This window comes from Ictidomys tridecemlineatus, chromosome 12 (assembly GCF_052094955.1).
Source record: "Ictidomys tridecemlineatus isolate mIctTri1 chromosome 12, mIctTri1.hap1, whole genome shotgun sequence".
NCBI lineage: Eukaryota > Metazoa > Chordata > Mammalia > Rodentia > Sciuridae > Ictidomys > Ictidomys tridecemlineatus.
This window is the reverse complement of record NC_135488.1, coordinates 45,878,976-45,901,290: the sequence shown is the minus strand read 5'-3', so window position 1 is coordinate 45,901,290 and position 22,315 is coordinate 45,878,976. Positions and strand designations below refer to the sequence as shown.

The following is a 22,315-nucleotide window of genomic DNA, read 5'->3' as shown; positions in this document are numbered from 1 at the left end:
AGCAACAAGCTGCGTACATCCCTGGGAGTGCTGGTCTGTGACAGGGGACCAAGGACTGGGAGTGGCCTCCATGCTCCTCAGCCTGCCAGGTAGTGTCTCGCTGGGATAGGTTGCGCACCCGCTGCTGGTGGAGTCCTGGCAAGGCTGGCGGGGCATGACTGGTGCAGTGTGGACTGGCCCGCTCAACGCCAACCCCCTGCACATGTCCTGATTTGCTGTGAGGGGTCAGTCAGCTAGGGAAAGAAAGTTCTGCTGGGTCATACTTGTAGGAAATCTGGTAGCTTTTAGACAAAATTTCCTGAAAAACAGCACCCAGTGGGGAAAGGTTCAGCACAGAGTAATGAGTAGGAGCATTCTGCAGCCCCGACCACCTGGCTCCAATCAACCTACCACTCCTAAGGGTGGGTCCTGGGCAAGTTACCCTCTGTCCTGGTGCCTCAGATTCCTCTTCTGTAGAGGAGGGTAATTGCTTCCTTCAGAACCTTTCAGTGCAAGTGAGTTGGTCTTTGTAAAAGATTAGAGATCATGCCTGGTCCTCATGGTACCATTTAGAGGGGGACTCCCATGGCCAGGACCCTCTGGTCTCACTGTGTGCTTGTGTGCTCCTGTGACAGGCTGTCTGTACCTTTGAAGTATTTTCCACTTGCAGCGTGTTCTCAACACCCCCAAGACTCAGAAAAGCCCCTCAGAATCCCAGGCTGCCCATGCAGGCCCCCCAACATCAGGAAGGGCCGTTTCCAGTAACCACATGTTATCTTCTGCTTCCAGAACCTATCCCAGCTGCCCTATGGCAAGGCCCTGTACAGCTACGAGGGAAAAGAACCTGGTGACCTGAAGTTCAACAAGGGGGACATCATCATCCTGCGGCGCAAGGTGGATGAGAACTGGTACCACGGGGAGCTGCACGGCACACACGGCTTCCTGCCAGCCAGCTACATCCAGTGTGTCCGGCCCTTGCCGCAGGCCCCGCCCCAGGGCAAGGCACTGTATGATTTCGAGATGAAGGACAGAGACCAAGACAAGGACTGTCTGACCTTCACCAAGGTAAGGAGAGCCCTGCTGTCGGCCTCTGTGCCCACCCAGAGCCAGGGCAGCACCTTCCCAGTGAGTGTGAGCCCTGGCTCCTCCCTGAGGCCCAGGGTAAAGGATGCAGCCTCCTGCTCTGTGCCTCCTCCAGGACCGGTACTGGCTGCATGTGCTTCACGGAGTTTCTGTTGAATGACATGAGATGGCACCAGCAGACACTTGGTCCACCCACAGCTGGCACAGGAGCACGACACCCTGTGACCTGCCATCAGCATCAGGAGCAGGACTCCTGTTGCCCCAAGTCATGATTTTAATTCCAGTGCAGGGAAGTGAGTGTCGAGGATACATGGGGTATCAGAGAGACTGCTGCACAGACCCGGGGCAGCTCCCTGGGATGTGATAGCTGACGCCAAAGCAGGGCCTCCTAGCCCATCCCGCAGGCAGGCCAGGCCGGGCGGGGGCAACTGTTTGAAATAGTCAGGGCCAGAAAATATATTTGCCCATGGAGTTGTGCAGAGGGCCTGGTTTTGGCTGCCTTGGAGTTCCTGTTGATTAGTTTCTACTCCCAGTGCCTGACCACACGTGCACAGTTTATCCCTACCCCTCGCCGGGTTCCCAGGGGATCCTTGCTCTCTAGTGGTGCTCTCTCCTCTCTCCTTGTCTTGTTCTGTCTGCCTGTTCTTCCCCCACTGCCCACCGCTGCCCTCCCCAGTGGTACATCCCAGAGCTCTAATCCTACCTTTCTCTTTGAGGCCCCTATTCTCCCCAATTCCTGGCGGCCACTGTGATTCTCCCTCCTTCCCACCGCCCCATCTGCGGGTGCAGAACATAGCTGTGGCACCGCAGCTCCAGGGAGGGCTACAGAAGTGCCATGCACACCATTTTTTTTTTGAGCAAAATTGGCATGTCCTTGCCCGGCTGCTATTTATGTCTTGTTCTATTGTTCGTCCTGACAGTGAATAATCTATTTTTCATTCAGGGAATCCAACTCTTTCTTCCTTTCTTTCATCAAGGTGTTCAGATGCTAATTCCCATTGTCATGTGGCTGGGGCAGCTTCCCAGGAAGCCGGCAGCACCCCCCCTCCCTTCTCTCTCTCTCTCTTTCTCTCTCTTTCTCTCTGAGTGGCAGGCTTCCCAAGGTACCTTGCTTGCTTCTCTGCCCAGTGGACTCTGGAGAATCAGTCCTCAGAGGACCCTGGGGGCTGCTGATCCTCTGTGGTGTCACTTGTGACCTCACAGTATCCAGCGATGGCCTTGCTAAGAAGATAGGCACCAGAACTGTTTCAGGCTCAGCTGACTCCAATGACAGAAACCACCAAGGTCAAGGCCCTCCTCCCAGGGCTTCCTCAGAGGAAATTCTGGGTCAGGAGAACTCACTGTGAACAGCTTCAGAGTCTGGGAGCTTCCAGGCTGGTCCAGTTTGTCCCCGTAGAAGCGCATGTCTGCCTTGCCTACCATTGCCACAGCCTTTTCCATTCTGGGGGCCTCTGGCCAGGACACTCGACTCCAGGTAAAGACCAGAGCCCTGTGGACAAAAAGTCAAAGGGACGTTTGCCCACTTATTCTACAAAACCTGCAGGACCTGGTTCCATGTTGCGCACTGTGCTGTGTCCAAGGACAGGCGGGCTCCCTGCACACTCCGGAGCCTGAAGTCTTGGGCTTGGGGAAACCCAGGCCACAGGCAATTCAAGAGAATTAAGTGTGCAAACGCCGACTTCAGAGGATGATGAGCTGGGCTGGATCATGCCTGGAAGCATGTAGTGAGGATCTCCAGATTCCCAATGATTTCCAGAGAGTCCCAAATTCCCAAAGAGTCCATTCAAAACTTCAAGGGAGACATCACATCAGTCCTCAGGGACACCTTGCAGCTGCATTCGGCTTGGACTTACTCTGGGCTCAGCATGTTTGGGGGTGCACAGCTGTGTGAGCTGCAGTCTGTCCCCAAGGCAAGCATTGTCATGCAGGGCCTCTTCAAGGTGACCTTGAGGTGGAGGAGCAGAGGTGCCAGCCCTGAGAGGGTCTGGGCTTTCCTGTCACTTGGAGGCAATGACAGTTCCTACAGGGGCGGACTTTTCTTGAATTCATAACGACTTTCTTTTCTTGAATCTCTTGGGTTCCTATGGAGAATCAGAGACCCCTGGATGCGATTCTCAGAGATATTCATGCTCCGACACCCGCCTCCCACCATGCTCCACATCCCCATTTTCCCACCATCACTGTAGTCCTGGAACCCACAGAGTGAAATGTGGGAGAGGGGACAGCAACCTTAATAACTGTCCTGCTCCACGGGCACCTCTCGGTTCTAAATGTCCCCCTATCCAGGCTCTGGAAGACATGGCAGCTCCTCAGGACTGCCCCTCCACTTGATCTCTGTTTCCTGTTGTGTGCCAGAGTCTCCTGAGGTCTCCCTCCAGTGGGGGCACCTGGCCCTGTTCATTGGCAGGGCCTGGGACAACGCCGAGACCCACATGGCCACTGTCCTAACAACCCCCACTCACTCACACTCCAGGTGACCCCGGGCACTCGTCCTTCAGCTTCTCTGGCCAGTGCCAGCCGGTTTACCTCCAGAGACCAGTTTGTCCTTTGGATATGTTCCTTCCTGGCATCTGTAGGGACGGGGTCTGTACAAACGGTGCCGACTGTCCTCTAAAGCACATCATTGTGCTCGATTGGAGGCACTTGGAGGAGACATGAAGCAGGTGAACCAAAGGTAGATTTTTTACCTTCAATGCTGAATAGTCCTGTTAAAATGGCATTCAATTAAAGTCGTTCTAAAACCAGTCTTTGTTTTATTTAAGAAGAGAATGAATAATTACCTTTTGTGAAGCAGATAGAAAAAGCACATTTTATGACTTCTCAGTAGTCCCACTCCACAAAGCTGGGCTTGTGCAAACACAAAGACTAGGGCAGGTCCTGTCCACAGGGCTCAGGAGAGCTGCCCGCAGCTCCTCTTCTCCTGTGCCTTCTGGTCCACAGCGGGGCTGGGCTTCGTGGAGAGGCACCTGTGCAGATGGCGACCCAGGGATGTGCTCTGGTGGCTTTAGGAAGACACTTAACCTTGCTGGTCCAAAGTGGCTTGACTTCATGTCAGTACACCAGTGCCCAGTCTATGGGGTCAGGGATACACGATCTAAGTACAGAGCTGAGCTTCGGGCTTGGCCTACACAGGGCAAGGTGAATGCCATTTGTATTTTGTCAGTTTAATCCCAGTCTCTTATTTCCTTTTAATGTTTCTTGAGTCCCTACTATGTAACTCTCTGTTAACAAGAATGTCAGCATCACTAGGGGACTGTGGCTCTGAAGGGCTTGGCCCGCCTTATGGATATCCTCTGCAATATCCAGGAATCCTCAAAGGCAGGGCCTGGCCACTCACAGAACCACTTTTGCACCTGACTACAGAGGGTCCTAGGCTTGCCAGGTCACCCCAACTCCGCACAGTGTTGCCATGTGAGGAGAGAGCTATGCTGGGGGCCCTCACCTCTCATTCCCTTGCCTATTCCCAACCCGCAGGGCCAAAAGGATGCTTTAGGTTGACAAATCTGACAAACACCGTTGGTGTCTCCATAAGCTCCTCCCATGTGACCTCCTTAAAGTCATCCCCTGAGTGTTTAACCACCATGTATCAAAAGCACAGAGGCATGCCAGGCATGATGGCACACCCAGTACTCCCAGCAGCCCCCGAGGAGGCAGAGGCAGAAGGATCACAAGTTCAAAGCCAACCTCAGCAATTTATTGAGACTCTGTCTCAAAAAATAAAAAAACAGACTGGGATGTGGCTCAGTGGTTACATGCCCCCTGGGTCCAATCCCCAGTAACAACAACAACAACAACAACAACAGAAAGCAGAGCTCTCTCCTTTGTAAGCCAATCCAGCATGAATCCCAGATGATGTTCTCTGACCCAGGGGATAAACTTAGATGGGCAAAACTCAAATGCAGACAGAGTTTGGGTTCTCAAGTCAGATGTTAAGTCCAAATCACTCTTCTTGTATAGTGACTTTGGGGGCATTTACTTAGTCTTTGAAGCTCTTTTTCACTATAAAATTGGGTTGATATTGGGATTAGGGGAGCAAAGGAATTGGAAAAACAGAGCTCAAATAGGTTTTCCCATGAATATTTTCTTCCTGGTTCAGGAAAAGTTGTGGTTGTGCTTATAACTTACTCACAGAACATAAATGTCTTCGTAAGACACATACTGCATGCACAGCTGAGGATTTCCAGGGCTGCTCTGCTGCGCTCTTACTTTCCTGGTGGCCGAGTCTTGGAGAGGTTTACTCAGGGTGTGAAATGGGCCAGCCCCTTGTATTGGCACCATTGCTCCATGGCCAGCAGAGCCAGCCAACTGGGCCGGCCTCTGGACCACTCTGTCATCCCTGCTTCCTCCTAAGTGGGAATTGGGATGCTTTCCAGGTTGGAAAGACTCAAGAATTTTTGCCTTCTGCTTTTTCCATGACTCAAAGCGAGATGAGCCCCAAAAAGAGCGGGGCTTACTAACCACTCTCTCCTCCCTCCTGAGCACCCTGTGTTAGCTTTTCATCACTGTGACCAAAATACTGAAAAAAAAAAACAGCCTAGAAGAGGAAAATTTTGTTGGGCTCATGAGATTTGAGCCTCTGGTCAGCTTACTGCATTGCTCTGGGCCTTGGGGTAAGGCAGAACCTCATGGCGGAAAGGTATGGCGAAGGAGACTGCTCATTAACTCATGGCAGGTAGGAAACAGACAGCAAGAGAGGAGTGAGGGACAAAATATAATCCCCAAAGACATGCCTCCAATAATGTACCTCCTCCAGCCACACTCCACCTGTCTACCATTACCACCCAGTAGTCCATTCAGATGATTAATCCATCAAATGGATTAATCCACTTCTTATGTCACAGGTCTCTAAATCTAGTCATCTCACCTCTGAACATTCCTATATTATCCAACATGAGATTTTGGGGTTTTACCTCATATCTAAACCATGACACCTCTCACTTGGCTTTGTACCCTGAAAAAGTTATTGGGGCCACGTGTGGTGGCACATGCCTGGAATCCTATTGACTCAGGCAGCTGAGCAGGAGAACAGCAAGCTGGAGGCCAGCTTGGGCAATTCAGCAAGACCTTATCTCAAAATAAAAAGTAGAAAGGGCTGGGGGTGTAGCTCAGGAGTAGGGTGTCCCTGGAGGCCATCCCTAACAAACCGTTACCAGGGACACTCAAAGGGGCCCGTGCTCCTTACCAGGGGGAGTCCTCCTTCCTGACTCAGCAGTCATCCCATAGCTTCCTCCTTGTGCCTGCTGTGCCTCCCAGGAAGGAAGTGATTTTTCTGACTGCCCAACTCAGGGGAATGAGGGGAGAGGGACAGTGGGAGTGGACGAGGCAGCCTGGTGGCAGCTGCTGGACACCCAGCCCGGCTTCTTCTTTTGACATCAGGCAGGGTTTAAGGAAGTGTTTGCAGTCTTGGTTTGCAGGTGAAGCTTGAACTAAATCTGAAGCTTTGTTAGAATATGTCCCCTGCATGCAGAACAGGAGCTTCTCCCGTGGATGAGCCAGGAAGCCCGGCCCTGCCCCAGCTCTGCTCCCTGCAGGCGCCTCAGCCTGTTCTCCTTGGGTGGATGGGGTGACTTCAAGGTTGCGTCATACGGTAGGTGCCTCTACTCAGGATTCTCCATGGTTCCCATCTCCCCTTGAGTCACTGGCCCAGCCTACACTGGCTCCAGGACCTGGGACCTGCACCCTCTTACAGACCTTTTACTGCTGGCCTCTGACCTTGCCTGGCTACTGTGGGCTCCTGATGGTTTTCCCTTCCCAGGGACCACTGAGTCCCCAGGGCCTGTGCGTCTCCTTCGCACATTCACAGCAAGGCCTTTGTCCTCGCTAGGCGTGCCCCACCCTGTGGGATGGGGCCTTGTATACTTTGCGCTCTACCCTTCTCCTCCCGAGATACAGGTGTTTGTAACCTAGCCCTGAAGGCGGGTCATGATCACTTACTGCCCATCCCCAGCACGGGACACCCAGGAGGGACAATGGACATATATCTGACCACGAAGCTGACAATGCTCTGCATGGCCTGAGTCAGGGTCTTGCTGTCAGAGTGTCCACTTCTTCCAATCCTTGGTCCTTGGCCCATTCATTCACTCTCCAGACATACCGAGCCCTGGTTGTGTTCCAGGTGCCAGCTTGGTGCCAGGTAGCGAGGTAAGCACCCCAAAGTCCCATCCTCATGTGCCCATGACTGACAGTGGATGGACAGACAGGAGAGGCCGTCCTGGGCATGTGTGTATGTGCAGTAGGGTAGCTCCAAGCACCCAGAGGGTTTGACCTCTGACCTCTTCCCTCTCTCCTGGGCCCACGCTGTGACTGAAGGTTCCTTCCAGCCCAGAGGTGTCCTCTGCCTCGCTTTGAGTGGCCTTGGGCCCATGGCAGCCTCTGGCGTTCACACAGGTGAGCAAGCCATCTGGAAAGTCATAGCTGCTGAGATGGCAGCAGGACCAGGACCAGCACCAGGACTGAGGCCACAGGGCTGGCCTGCTCTGGGGGGTCAGTGGCCGCCAAGGATTCCAGGAAGTCTTACTACAAAAGGCAGAAGTGATCAGAGGCACGATTCTGTGTCATTTCTCAGGGGAGGGGGAAAAAAAGACTAAGGTATTTCTGAGCTTTACCTTTTTAAAAGCTTCCCTTCTGTCTGAAAGATAGAATGGTTTGAGAACTCCGTTTGTGGCCTGCTGCCTGTGGCAGAGCCGGGTCACAGTCAGACTGCAGCAGGGTTGGGAGCACATGGGATCCTGTACTCAAACAGACCCATGAGACCGATGGCAGCCAGGTGTCACCTAAGGCCATCTCTGGGCTCTGGTTTCTTCCTGCTTCTTAGAAACGTTTTGGCTGCAGGAGAGAGCAGACGTAAGGAAGTTTTGTGGCCTCCAGGAGAGAAGGCTGTAGGGTCTTCATACCCTCTTTGGGAACCGTCTCCAGGAGTTGCACATGTGATGTCGACACACAGCGTCACAGGTGGCTAAGCACGTGAACGGCAAGCTTGAGGCCAGCTTGGGCTATTTAGCAAGACCCTATCTCAAAATAAAGAGTAAAAAGGGCTGGAGATGTAGCTCAGTAGTAGGGTGTCCCTGGGTGCCAACCCTAATACTCAGAAGAAAAAAAATGATAAGCTGAGCGTGAACTATTAGGAGCCTTGGATTTAGGAGAATAAAATATTAGGGGCTTGGATTCTCCAAATCTCCAAAGTTTCAGCTCCTGTGATTTCAGGCTGAGCCCCGAAATGCTTGATGTGAGCGATGAAATTCACCAAGCTGTAACCTGAAAGGCCGCGTGGAGGGGCAGTGTGTTGTGCCGGCCACCCGCAGTCAGCCCAGAAAGGGCAGGAGGGTCAGCTGTCTGTGCTCCGACCCTCAGCTGCTGTTCTTAACAGGGGCCCATCTGTCTTTTCGGCTTTCTTTTTTCCCAGGTGGAAATGAACACAGACTTGGGAGGAGATAGGCAAATGAATTAAAAACACAGGTAAATGCCCCTTATAGATCAGGGGTCTGATAGTGTCACCCAAGTCCTTTACACATCTATTCCCCCATCAAGCCTGGGGAAGAAGGGCAGCATAGTCTTTTTGTATGAACTACTTTGTGTTCATAGCCCAAACTTAAAATCATTTAGGACCACCCAGGGACCACCTGAATGCCAAGGCGAGCCATAGCCATACGGCAATAGCATTTGGTGTGTGTTCAAAAACTTGGAAATATCAGGGAATAGGGAAAACAGCATATGGAGTCTACTGGCCCACAGTGAGTAATGAGCACTTGACATGAAACCTGCAAACGAAATGGAGTTTTGCCTCTGAAAGGGAAATGATGTCCTGGAAGCAATTCTCATTCATAAAATCCTTGAATGCGGCCGTATTAACCCAGAAGCATGTCTAATTCACCCAGCAGTGATGTCTTGGGTGTCCAGTTTGGTTTGGTCTGCTCATCTACAGCAGGCAGAGACTGATAAATTAGGATGCGTTGTCTAAATCCTGCTGCCACCTTTTTTTTTAAAAATAAAGTTTTATTGGTCTGCAGCCATGATCATTTATTTATGTAATCAGCAGCACTTACGCTTCAAAGGCAGAGTTGAGTAGTCAGCCCACAAATCCTAAAATGTTTACTCTCTGATCCTTTCTAGAATATGGGTGTCAACCTATGACATAGAGCACAGCTCTACTTGGCCTCTACTTGGCCTCTTCTGTCCCTGCATGTCACCCAGCATGACTCTGTCCATGGCAACCATGAGCCACCATTTTGTTTGGATGCCTGTGAGGAGAGAGAGTGGGCATCCCAGGGGTGCCCTTCTCCATGAAGGTCTGCTAAAAGCTCGGCTGTGAACCTTTGCCATCTTCGTGGAATCTTAAGTAGGTGTTTCTCCACGTACCAAAGAGTCTGCAGAATACTGTTTCCTCCTTCCTTGTCACTCTGGAAGCACTGGTGTTTGAAACATGACAACCAACTGGAAGACCTGTTGTGATCCAGCCAATGGAAAACTTGGCCTGGGACCTAGAGGAGCCCTTACTGATTCCAGAACACACCAGAATTCATACTGGCAGCACACCAGAGTGGCTTTTTTTCATTGCCAGCACTCATGTGGTCCTCTTTGGGGACTGTCCCCATTGTGTAAGTTTGGGTCAGAGGCAGACCTGTGGGAAACCTTCCTAAACATTCATAGGCAAAGTTAGCTCCTTATCTTTATGAAGAGTGGCCAGCTCCCTGGGCCCCCGTGTCCTCCCAGCTCAGCTGAATAAGGAATCTGCGGATCCTGCCACCACGTGGCTGTATATTCTCACCATCCATGAAAGAGAGTTGCTAAGGCTTCACATCCTTGCCAGCATTTGGTACTCTCTAGGTTCTGAATTTTGGCCATTCTGATCAGTGTGTGGTGGTATCTCCTAGTTTAATTTTCATTTCCTGGAAGACATACGACATGGAGCATATTTTCATATTTTTATTTACCATCTCTATATTTTGGAGAATGCCTGTTAAGGTTTTTGATGCATTTTTAAATCAGGTTATTTTTTTCTTATTTTGAATTTTAAGAGTCTTTTGTGTATTTTGAATGATAGTCCTTTGTCATCGTCTTTTACAAATGCTTCCTCCCAGTCTGTGGCCTGTTTTCTCATTCTCTTGTCATTGTCTTTTGCAGAGTCCAAGGTATTAAGTTTACTGAAGCCTAGCTTATCGATTCTTTCATGGATGGTACCTTTGATGTTGTCTACAAAAAGTCATTGTAAGCCAAGCACACCTCTAATCCTAACCACTCAGGAGGCCGAGACAAGAGGATCACAAATTTAAGGCCAGCCTCAGCAACTAAGCAAGGGCCTAAGAAACTTAGCGAGATCCTGTCTCAAAGAATAAAAAAGGCTGGGGATGTAGCTCAGTGGTAAAGTTCCCCTGGGTTCAGTTTCCAGGACTGATAAAAAAAAAAGTTATCGCCCAATCTAAGGTTATATAGATGTTCTTCTACATCATCGTCTAGGGCTTATGTAGTTTTACATTTTACATTGACGTCTGGGATTCATTTTGACTTAGGTTTTGTGAAGGGTGTCAGGTCTGTGCTTTTCTTTTTTTAAATTTTTTTTTCTTGCAACATATCCAGTTTTTCCAGTATCATCTTTTGAAAAACCATCTTTTCTCCATTGCTTTTCCTTTGCTGTCAGAGGTTGACTGTATCGATGTGGGTGTATTTCTGGGTGCTCTGTGTCTGTTCCACTGATCTGTCTGTCTGTTCTTTCAACAATGCCACACTGTCTCCACAACTTTAAGTCTTAAGATCAGGCCTATCAGTCTTTGTTTTTCTCCTTCAATTCTGGGTTGGCTATTCTGAGTCTTTCGCTTCTCCATAGGAACTTTAGAATCAGTTTCTCAATTTTCATAAAATCACCTGCTGATATTTTGATGGGGTCACATTGAAAGTATAGATGAACTTAGGAACAATTGACATTGTGACCATCCATAAACTTACAATATGTCTCCATTTATTTAGTTCTTCTTTGATTTCTTTCATCAGATTTTCATAACTTTATTTTTTTTTAGTTGTAGATGTATACAATATCTCTGTTTTTATGTGATACTGAGGAGCGAACCCGGTGCCTCACACATGCAAGGCAGGCACTATACCACTGAGCTCCTTTCTTATATAAATCTTGCCCATATTTTGTTAGATTCATATCTAAGTATTTAATTTGTGGGGTGGCCATATAAAATGGTATTGTGCTTTTATTTTAAATTCTACTTGTTCATTGCTAGTGTACAGGAAAGCAACCACTTTCTTATATTAACCTTATATCCTGCAACCTGTCACTTATTTATTTCAAAAGTTTTTTTCTTGACTCTGTCAGATTTTCTTTTCTTTTTTTTTTTTTTTAAAGCTGTTTGGGATAAATGACTCTCTGTCAGATTTCCTACCTAGAGAATCATGTCATCTGCAAACAAGAATAGTTCTATTTCTTCTTTCCCAATCTGTACACCTTTCATTTCATTTTCATACTGCCTTAGCTATGATTTTTCCATACAATGTTGAAAAGAAATGGTAAGAAGCTATATCTTGCCTCATCCCTGATTCTAATGGAAAAGTTTCAATTTTTTCACCACTAAAGATAATATTAGCTGTAAGTTTTTTAAAAGACTGTTTTTTGTCAAGTTGAGGAAGTTCCTTTCTATTTCTAGTTTTCTGAGGGTTTTTATCATGAATGGATGTTGGATTTTTGTCAAACTCTCTTCTGAGTTTATGGATATGAGCGAGGGGTTTTCTTCTTGAGCCTATGAATGTGGTGAATTGCATGAATTGATTTTCACCTTGCATGCCTGGGATAAATCCCACTTGTTCATGGACTTGATTTGCTAAGATTTTGTTGAAGGTTTTTTGTCCATGTTCATTAAAGACATAGGTTTATAGTTTTCTCTTCTTGTGATGTTTTGCCTGATTGGGGAATTAAGGTGATTTGGGCCTCATAGAATGAGTTAGGAAGTATTTCCTTATCTATTCTCTTCTGGAAGGGAGTATAAAAAATCGGTATAATTACTTCCTTAAATTTTTGTAGAATTCAGCATGGAACCCATCTGTGCCTGGTACTTGTTGGAAGTTTATTACTGATTCAATTTCTTTAATGGATATAGACCTACTTTATAGACTTATTTAGATCATCTTGTATCTTTCAAGGAATTGTTCTGTTTTTGTCTGGGTTATCAGGCTTGTGGACACAGTCGTTCTCAGTATTTCTTGATTGTACTTTTAATGTTCATTGGACATGTAGTGATCTCACCTCTTGTTTCTGATATTAGTAATTTGCTTCCTGTCTCTTTATTTCTTAATTAGCCTAGCTGGAAGTTTATGGATTTTATTTATCTTTTCAAGATCCCACTTTTGGTTTCATTGATCTTCTCTGTTGATTTTTTAATTTTTTATTTCATTGATTTCTGTCCTAATTTTTAGTGTGTATTCTATTTTATTTACTTTGGATTTAACTTGTTCTTTTGTTCTAGTGTCCTAAAGTGGAAGCTGAGATTATTAATTTTACTTCTTCTCTGATATATGTATCTAGTGCCATAAATTTTCCTTTAATCACTGTTTTCACTGCATCCCACAAGTTTTGGTATGCTATGTTTTCTTTTTTATTTCGTTCAAAACATTTTGAAATTTTTCTTGAGTTTTCTCCTTTAACCCAAATGTTATTTAGAAGTATGTTGTTAAATTTCCAAATATTTGGGGGATTTTCCAAACTATCATTTTGTAGCTCATTTCTAGTTTAATTCCACTGTGGTCTGAGAGTAGACAATTTTATGATTTCTAGTCTTTTAAATTTGTCAAGATGTATTTTATGGCCCTAAATGTCACTATCTTGGTGAATGGCCCCTGTGAGCTTGAGAAGAATGTGTAATTCACTGTTGTCTGATGAAGTATTCTGTGGATGTCAATTGCATCCTGCTGATCGATGGTACTGTTGAAATCAACTATGTCCTTACTGATTTTTTGCCTGCTGGATCTGCTCATCTCTGATACAGGAGTGTTAAAATCGCCCACGATAACAATGGATTCATCTATTTTTCCTTGCAGTTCCATTAGTTATTGCCTTGTGTCTTTTGACACTTGATTTTGTCTTTTTGGAGAATTGACTCCTTTGTCATTATGCAGTGCCCCCTCTTTAATCCCCCATGGTTCTCTTTGCTCTGAAGACAACTCTGTCTGAAATAAAGAAAGCTATCTTTTGATAAATGTAAATACTGTCTATCTTCCTCCATCCATTTACTTTTAACAAATTTGTGTGTTGACATTTAAAGTATGTTTCTTATAGATAACATTGAGTTGGGTCTTGCTTTTTGACCCACTCTGACAATCTCTTAATTTTTGTATCATGTCATTGATTAATGATTATATATTTGTATTAAATGTTGCCCTTGTTTTTTGCTCCTTTATGCCTTCTACTTTTTCTCTCTTTTGTGGTTTTGTGTGAGCATTTTTAATAATTTTCATGTTGTCTCTTTTCTAAGCATTCTTTTTTTTTATTTTGTACATAAAACAAAATTTTATTTATTTATTTATTTTTTATATCCAATTTATTTATTTATTTATAATTTTTTTATTGGTGGTTCAAAACATTACAAAGCTCTTGACATATCATATTTCATACATTTGATTCAAGTGGGTTATGAACTCCCGTTTTTACCCCGAATACAGATTGCAGAATCACATCGGTTACACATCCACGTTTTTATATATTGCCATACTAGTGACTGTTGTATTCTGCTACCTTTCCTATCCTATTAAGCATTCTTTCTTATTACTTTTTTTTTTTAGTCATTGTCCTGGAACTTGCAATATACATTTACCACGAATCCAAGTCTACTTTCAAATAACCATACATTGCTTCATGGGTAGTGGGAGTACCTTGTAGCCACAAAATAGTCTTTACTTTTTCCTATCATCCCTTTGTATCATTGCTGTTATTTTCCCAATACGTAAGCATATGTAAGTGTGTATCTAGACACACTCACATAACAAGGCATAATCAAATGCGTAATTTCTGATATTTTAGCAGATTCTTATTTGTTGGATCAATTAAGAACACGAAGAGTTGGCTGAGGCTGTAGCTCAGCAGTACAGCCCTTGCATAGCGTGCATGAGCTCCGGGTCCAATCTTCAGTATGTCCATTTTGCTGTCACTTATTCCTTCACTCCAGCAGTTAAACATTTTCTTTCCTTATGTAGGTCTGAGTTTCTAACCCTTTTTACTTTCCTTCTTTCTAAAGAGTGTCTTTTTTTTTTTTTTTAGTTGTCGATGGACACAATATCTTTATTTTATTTCTTTATGCTGAGGATTGAACCCAGGGCCTCACTCGTGCTAGGCAAGTGCTCTACTGCTGAGCGGTAACCTCAGAGTATCTTTTAATATTTCTTGCAAGGTAGTGGCAACAGATTCCCTCAGTTTTTGTTTCTCTGAGAAGTTTGTATTTCTTCTTCACTTTTGAAGGATAATTTTGGAAATGAAAATAGAATTCCAAGTTGTTAGTTTGGTTTTTTTTTTCCCTCCGAATGCCTTATTTCACTCCACACTCCTTCTGCTTGCATGGTTTTAAGAAGTCAAATGTAATTCTTATTTTTTTTTCTGCATATAAGTTTTATCCCCCTTTGCTTTTACTCTATATTTTCCTTTATTTTTAATTTCCTCTAGTTTGATAATGGTAGGTGTAAGTGTAGTTATTCTGACATTTATCCTGTTTTCTGAGCTTCCTAGATCTGTGACTTTGATACCTGACATTAATTTGGAGAAATTCTCCATCTTATTATTTCAAATACTTTCCTGTTTGTTTCTTTCTTTCTATGGTATTCTCATTAGAGGTATTTCGTCTCAAGTTCTTGGGTGTTCTGTTCTGTGTTTTTATTTTCATCATGGTTTTCTGTTTGGGGGTTTCTGTCGTGATATACTCAAGCTCAGAGATTCTTTCCTCATGACGAGCCATGTCCTGTCTCTCCATAAGCCCATCAAACACAGTCTTCATTTCTGTTGCAGTGTTTTTGATCACTAGTGTTTCTTAGAATATATCCATTGCTCTGCTTACATCGCCCATCTGTTCTTTCAGGCTGTCTACTTTATCCACAAGAGCCCATAGCATCTTAATTGCAATTGTTTTAAATTCCCAGTCTGCTAATCCCCTCATCAGTTGCCATATCTGAATCTGAGTCTGGTGCTTTTCATTTTCAAACCATGTTCTCTGCCTCTTAGTATGTCTTGCCATTTTCTCTTGATGGCCAGACACGTTGTACTTCAGAAAAGGAATAACTACACATAGCCTTTAGTGGTACCGTGGTCAGGTGTGCGGAGTGCAGGTGTGCGGAGTGCAGGTGTGCTGAGAATTCTGTAGGCCTGTGGTCGGGTCTCAGTCTTTGTGAGCCTGTGATTCTGGGCTACGAACTCCATCTTTCTTCTTAGTCCCTGTGACCTTGCTTATTAGTTAGCTCTGCTCAACCCTCACAGGATTGTGTCTGGTTAACTAGTTTCCCCAGGGCAGACCTTGTAAGGAAGAATACCAAGCATGGGCACCTTTCAAAGTGGCTCCCTTTCCTGCCCTGCTTCCAATGGGGTATTTCTCTTCAACATTTACCATAAGGACCTTGTGGATCTCCTGGAGGTACAAGTCACAAAGGTGCAGGCTGCTGTGACTGGGTCCCCTGGAAGATTTTTCCTTCACACTTGTGCATGCTGACGCCTCACAGTCAGGTTTCCCTGCCTGGCATGGTGGCTGGAGAAGTGGCCATTCCTGGGTTTCTGCTCCTATTGATGATGCAGTTTGGGGGGCAGAGGTTTCCTGTGACCCCGTTCTCTTGCAGATCTGAGAAGCACAGTTGGTTTTTCAGTTTGTTCAGCTTTTCTACATGTTTACAAGATGGAGCCACTTCTCAGGTGCTAGGTCAGAAACTGGAAGTCACACTATTAACGTTTTTTGATTGGATGGTGTGTGTGCTGACACAACTTTCACAACCAGATCACAATGACAATCAGTGCAGAGGTTGTATTGAACTATAGGCCCCAAAGCCCTAGTTGCTGTCTTGTTTCTTATCAAAGAACATTTATGTCATTTAATTGTTAGCCTAACTGCAGGAATTTATGATTACCTGACAAACTGGACGTTTTTGTTTGTATCAGTTGCCCCTGCCAGTGATTGTAGTGGAGAGCTAAGGTCCTGACACTTTACAGGTTATCTGTTCCTGTTGCATTGTGTGCAAATCAGTTTTTTCTTCACAAAAGCAAGGTAAACACTTCTATTTATTTATTTAGCAGTATTGGGGATCAGACCAGGATGTTAGGCAAGTGCTCTACCATGAGCTATCTATCATGAGCATCTCCAGCCCTTTTTAAATTTTATTTCTAGATAGGGCCTTGCTAACTAAGTTGCCTAGGCCGTCCTCAAGCTTGCGATCAATCCTCCTGCCCCACCCTCCTGAGTAGCTAAAACTGTAGACAAAAATAAGCTTTTTATTTTTTATTTTTCTATTTTCTTAAAGATTTCAAAGTGAAGTGAACATATCCAGAAGTATAAGAAAATCTTAGGCCTCTTGTTTTCCTCCTGTATTTTTTTTTCTGGTTTCTGAGACAATTCTATTATAAAACAGGTTCATATTTATTGTAGAATATTTGGAAAATATAAAAGGGCACATTAATTGAAGCCAACTTACCCTTTCCTTCTCCTAAAGTTGTCTGCTCTACAAATTTTTGCATATACATTGTCCCACTGTTTCTAAGTGTATGTATTTTTTATTTTTTTCCTAAAAATTGGATAATATTTTATGATATGTTCATTTAATGGATGTTATACAAATGGGTTTTGAATCTTACTTTTTCATTTAAAAATAACTACTGGGGCTAGGGTTGTGGCTCAGAAGTAGAGCACTCGCCTAGCATGTGTGAGGCACTGAATTTGATCCTCAGCACCCCATAAAAATAAAATAAAGACATTGTGTCCAATTATAACTAAAAATACACATTTAAAAAAAAATAAAAATAACTACCAGGTCCACTAGTAAGTTATGATATGTTTTATCCGAATGTTACTGTGTAGCTATTAAAAGAGTGAAGATGATCTGAATGCACAATCATTGAACAATCCTTTGACCAAGATTAAGTGGAAAAAGCAAGACACAGAATAGTGTGGAGGGTGTGCTACCATTTACATATTTTTGAAAGCCATATGCTTATGTTTGCTGTGTGTTTGACTTCAGTTTTTCTCTAGTTTGTCAAATACCAAAATGAACATCCTCAGAGCGAAGACTTTCAAGACACTGTATTTTCTTGGGGAAAAACATGGCATGTTCAGGTCATGGGGTGTTACAAGCTTTCAAGGCTTTGATGATTGATGGGAACTGACAGACTGCCTGCCCTAAATTTATATCCCACCAAAACGGGAACGTGCCTGTTCCCTGCCTGCTGGCCGCCATGGTGAGTCACTTCCATATTCATCCATGCTAATTTGACAGGCAAAAAGAACAAAGAAGAAAAAAGAGAATCTTCTCAGTTAAAATTATATTTCTTTGATTTTCAGTCAGGTCTAACATTTAAAAATGTGTTTAATGCCAATTTGCTTTTCTTCTTTTGTGAGTTCCTGAATTTTTGCCCTTGGCTTATTTTTCCTTTTAAGTATTTGTCTTTTTCCCCCCTGTCATTTAGAGTCTCTTGATAGCTAGGATAGGAAGCCTTTATCTTGCCTATATTCTGCAAATATTTTTCCAGTTTATTTGATTTTTTTGTTTTGCATTCATTATTTTTAACATACAGGATTTAGTTTTTCTTCAGCCAAATCTTTGTTATCATACTTCAAGATACCTTCCCCAGCTCAAGATTAAACATCTATTCATATTTTCTTCTTGGGTATTCAAGTTTTTAAAAACACGCCTTTAATCCTTATGGAATTAATTTTGGCATATTCACAGAACCAGGTTTTTAATGGCTAGCCATTTTCTAACCAGTTACTGCTGGTATATGGGAAAGCCAAAGATGTTTGTGAATTTATTTTAAAATTGGCAGCCTTTCTCAAATTCTTATTCTGATTTTTAGTTGCTACTCTTTTTCTAGATAAAAAAACATATAAATCCATCTTTTTATTATTTATACTTCTTACTTTATCTTATTTCTTTGGCTCTAATTTCTCAAATAGCATTAGATAATGGTATGGATCCTTGATTATTAATTCTGGTGTCTTTTCCCTCTGTGTGCATGTCCCTCCCACCCGTCTTCCACACTTGGCTCCAGTGGGCACGCTCCCAGGGCTGAGCGTCTGCTGGAAGAAAGCCCTGTGAATAGCATCTTGGAGTTAAGAACTGAGTACCTCACCCACGTGAAGGGACTCGGTTCCCTTGAATGCCTGTTGCATATTTCTGGCGTATGATATGAATCATTAAAAGTGGTACAGCCACATGTCACTTAATGACAGGAACGCTCCTGAGCAGTAAATACACGCACCGGTAGGCAATTTCATCATCGTGTGAACATCACAGAGGGTACTTACACAAACCTGGATGGCGAAGCTTACTCCATACCTAGGAGGCATGGCTCACATTTGAAGCACAGCCTGTGGTTCTGAGGGCCATGATGACAGCCTGAAGTCAAATCAAGCACAAGAGAAATCAGTGCAATCAAGAGGGAAGGAGACCCTCAGGGTTATACAAAATTACATACAAGAGGAAGTGAGGGGGAAGGGAAAAAAAACCAGGGGGAGAAATGAATTACAGTAGAGGGGGTAGAGAGAGAAGAGGGGGGGAGGGGGGATAGTGGAGGATAGGAAAGGCAGCAGAATACAACAGACACGAGTATGGCAATGTGTAAATCAATGGAAGTGTAACTGATGTGATTCTGCAAGCTGTATACGGGGTAAAAATGGGAGTTCATAACCCACTTGAATCAAAGTGTGAAATATGATATGTCAAGAGCTATGTCATGTTTTGAACAACCAACAATAAAAATTGAAAAAAAAAAAAGAGAGATACTGTAAACACAAGACGTACGTACGAGGCAACTGCTGGTGTAACACCGCGTCCTGTTTACAGCCAACTTTCTTTTCAGTAAGCAAGAATGCACTCTTAATCATGGTTAGAATGTACCACACAGTACACACATCCACCAGGAACAGTTATTGTCGTCTAGTATCACGTGCTGCACACGATCTCGTGTGCTGTGCTCTCTCCGTGGATGATGGTGCAGGAGGTTTGTTCTCGGTGCAGAGCACTGGACCTGGCTGTTCCCTCTGAGTTCTCCGTAGGGTGTGACCCGATACCTCAGGGGGTTCTCTCTCACCTTTGACGAACACCCCAATTGGGCAGCTCCTCATCTCCCGGTGGGCAGAGCTTCCCCATAACCACAGGAAGTCTGCGGACCACGAGGCCCGTTTACTTCTTCAGGTGACAGTGCGGGGGCTCTCGGGGACAGGACAGATGGCCCTTCAGATCTAAGGGGGTGATCCCCGAGGCTACCAGCTGCTGACAGGGGTCGGGGAGGTTTCCGTGGGAGAAGGTAGTCGACAGCCCTGGGTGCAGGGTTCCGCACTGTGCGCTGCTTGCTCAAGGAAAGACGGTCCCAGGACAGTGACTTGGTCGGGGCGGTGGGGAGCCAGAGATGGCTCCTATGGGCCCCGCCAGGCCTGCCCAGGGCGTCCCTGTGGTGGTCTCTCCCTCCGGGCACTAGCTGTAGCTGTTTGTCTCTCCAGGGCCCCTCCCATTCCCTTGTTAGTCCCCATCTCCCCCAGGCCTGTCTCTCTGTCACCCTGCATCCTTGCCCTGTGCTCTGGGTCTCCCGCACCTCTGACAACACCTGAGTGTCTCCTTCCTCGCCCACAGTCTGGCTCCCAGGCTCCCTGGGAAGCTCCTCTTCCTCCTCCTCGGGCCTCTCCCCGTCTCCTCCATCTGTTTCCACTTTGTGCATTCACACTTGGTCTTGTCCGATTCGCCAAAGAATTTAAGAGGGTTATTCAACGCTTTATGTGCTCACGACTCAATGTAGTTGGATCGGGTTATTTCTCTTCTTTGTTCTTTGATGAAGCCAGAAACTTGAAACATTTTCTGCTTAGCCGAATTTATTTTTATTCAAAATATTTTCATTTCGTTAAATAAATAATAGAAGCACGTGTCTTAAAGTGCTAACTCCATTGTAAAACGCTCGGCTTTTCCGTGGAGGGGTCTCTGCAGCTGTGATCAATAGCCTCAGAGAGACAGAGAGAGACAGAGGTCAGCTGGGGAAGCGGAAGGTTGCTTGCTCACAGGCCAAAGTCCGAATGGACAAGGCCCCCTCGTAGGATCTGTCGTTGGCCTCAGCTGTGCTAACCAGTCTCTTCCTTCCCTTCTTGGCCTGTGTCTACTTGGTGGGCTCCGGAAACCTCAGGATGAAGTCTTGACCGTGATCCGGAGAGTGGATGATAACTGGGCCGAAGGCATGCTGGGAGACAAGATCGGGATCTTCCCCCTGCTGTACGTGGAGGTAAGCTCACCGGTCCCCTGCCTCCCGAGTTGCCGTGGGGTTTGACCCTAGAACCCCTTTCCAAGGCGGAACTCAGTCCCCAGCGCCGAGGTGACAGTTGCCACCAGGGCCTTCCATGCAGATGGCCCCGTGAGTGCGCTCAGGATTGACTGGGATAGCGCTGAGGGTCCATCCCAGGCCTGGCCACAGCCTTGTCACCCTGGGCCAGGGAGGACAGGACATGCAGCCTTCGCCCTTCTCCTGATGCTGGTTCCTGACCCCATGTGCTGGACACTCCCAAGTCCTGCCACGCTCGTCTCCTAGCCCGAGGGGAGAGGAGTCTGCACCGAGGTAGCATTTCCTTAGACACTGTCAGCCAACGTTGCCGGCCACCCAAAACATCCTCTGGGGCTGCTGGGTCATTCATGCACCCCAGTCACTCAGCAAAGGTGACCTGAGGCTAATCCAGGACCTCTCGATTTCTTGTCTGTTTTCTGAAGCCAGGAAACACCCGGGTTCGGTAGTGGTAGGAGAGTTGCTGAGCGGGGACCATGTGCAATGCCAGTCTGCCCTGCGCTGTTGGTGGGGAGGAGTGTTTGCCACAGCGTGTGTGTCCCTCATTCGTCAGGGCAAGGCGACGCATGGACATTCGTGACCAGCCACGTGCTCACATCCTGTTGTCACTAAGGTGGTCCTAGAAGAATCATTTCAGCTGATGCAGACCGAGTGCCAAATGCTTCTCAGTAGTTCCCACTTTAATCTTCCCACAACATGGACCTCTGTGAACAATGAGTGCCCCCACTTTGCAGATGAGCGGACAGAGGGCTGCCAGGCCCCTCAGCGGATACCTGCAGGGCTGGGGCGCAGCACAGGCAGTCTGCTTCTAGGCTCAGCTCTTCTCTCTGCTGCCCAACACGTTCTCCACCAGTGGCCTGCCCTTCACTCAGCGAGAACTTTCCGCCTGCCACTTGGCACCCAGGCCTTGAGATGCCACCCCCACCGGGTGGTGTGTGGACGCCAGTCCACGCTCGTTGACAATATCTGCCGTTGTCTCCTTGTCCACAGAGTCCTGTCACTGGGCATTCTGGGCCCTCTGTAGGGTGCTCCTCAACTGTTTTCCAGTTTCATCTCTCCCCCTCCTTCCCCTCTTCCCTAGATTTTCGGAAACAATTTATCCCACATTTCCCTGGATAAGTGACCCAGGAGATTCTGACCCTCCTGTGAAACCCTTTGTCTTTACCTACTAGCCTCCAGGGGAACTTCCGTGGGGACAATGAGTGGCCCTGACCACAGCCACAGGGTGGGTCGGGTCTGTGCCCCACCCTAAACACTGGTGGGACCAAGGGGCAAATGGAGCTTCCTGCTGCAGTTCATGGGGTTGGCTTTTACCCACCTTAGCCAGTCCTCCAGGGAACTCGGGGCTCCATAAGCAGGTGTTCATGACCACGTGCTCAGACCGGGCCAGAGAGACGTTGGCCCAGGGGTAGCCCAGTGTTCCTGGTTTCTGTTTGCTCGTGGCTTCAGTCAGGAGAAGAATGACTGGATCGCAAGGTGGGGCCCACCCCTGTGGCGAGACCCAGTGAGGCAGGAGGAGTGTCACCCTCCACGCGGTCTGTCGGCAGAGGACAGGGCCTTGTTCTGGATTGGAAGGAAGGAAGACTGTGAGAGCCGCATTCACTTTGGCCCTGGGGCAGTGGAGCTTGCAGGAGGCCTGGGGAACTAGCCGTGGGCCTGCCGAGCGTCTGGCCGTGGGTAGGCTCTCGCGGAGTTTCTTCCCTACCGTGTTGTGTTACTCACAGCGACAACGATGATTCAAGAACCTAAACCCAGGAGGGCGGG

At 46.3% G+C, this 22,315-nt stretch overlaps 1 protein-coding gene across 3 annotated transcripts in view; it reads left to right on the top strand.

Annotated features, from left to right (window-relative positions):
- The window catches only part of Sh3rf3 (SH3 domain containing ring finger 3), a 329,875-nt gene that overhangs the window by 196,844 nt on the left and 110,716 nt on the right, over positions 1–22,315 (top strand). For 2 of the 3 annotated variants that reach the window (XM_078028833.1, XM_078028831.1), the window contains exons 2-3: positions 769–1,044; positions 20,402–20,497. In XM_078028833.1, coding sequence (XP_077884959.1) covers positions 769–1,044; positions 20,402–20,497 — 372 coding nt within the window. The remainder of the gene's footprint in view (positions 1–768; positions 1,045–20,401; positions 20,498–22,315) is intronic. The other variant, XM_078028832.1, reaches the window with a different exon arrangement.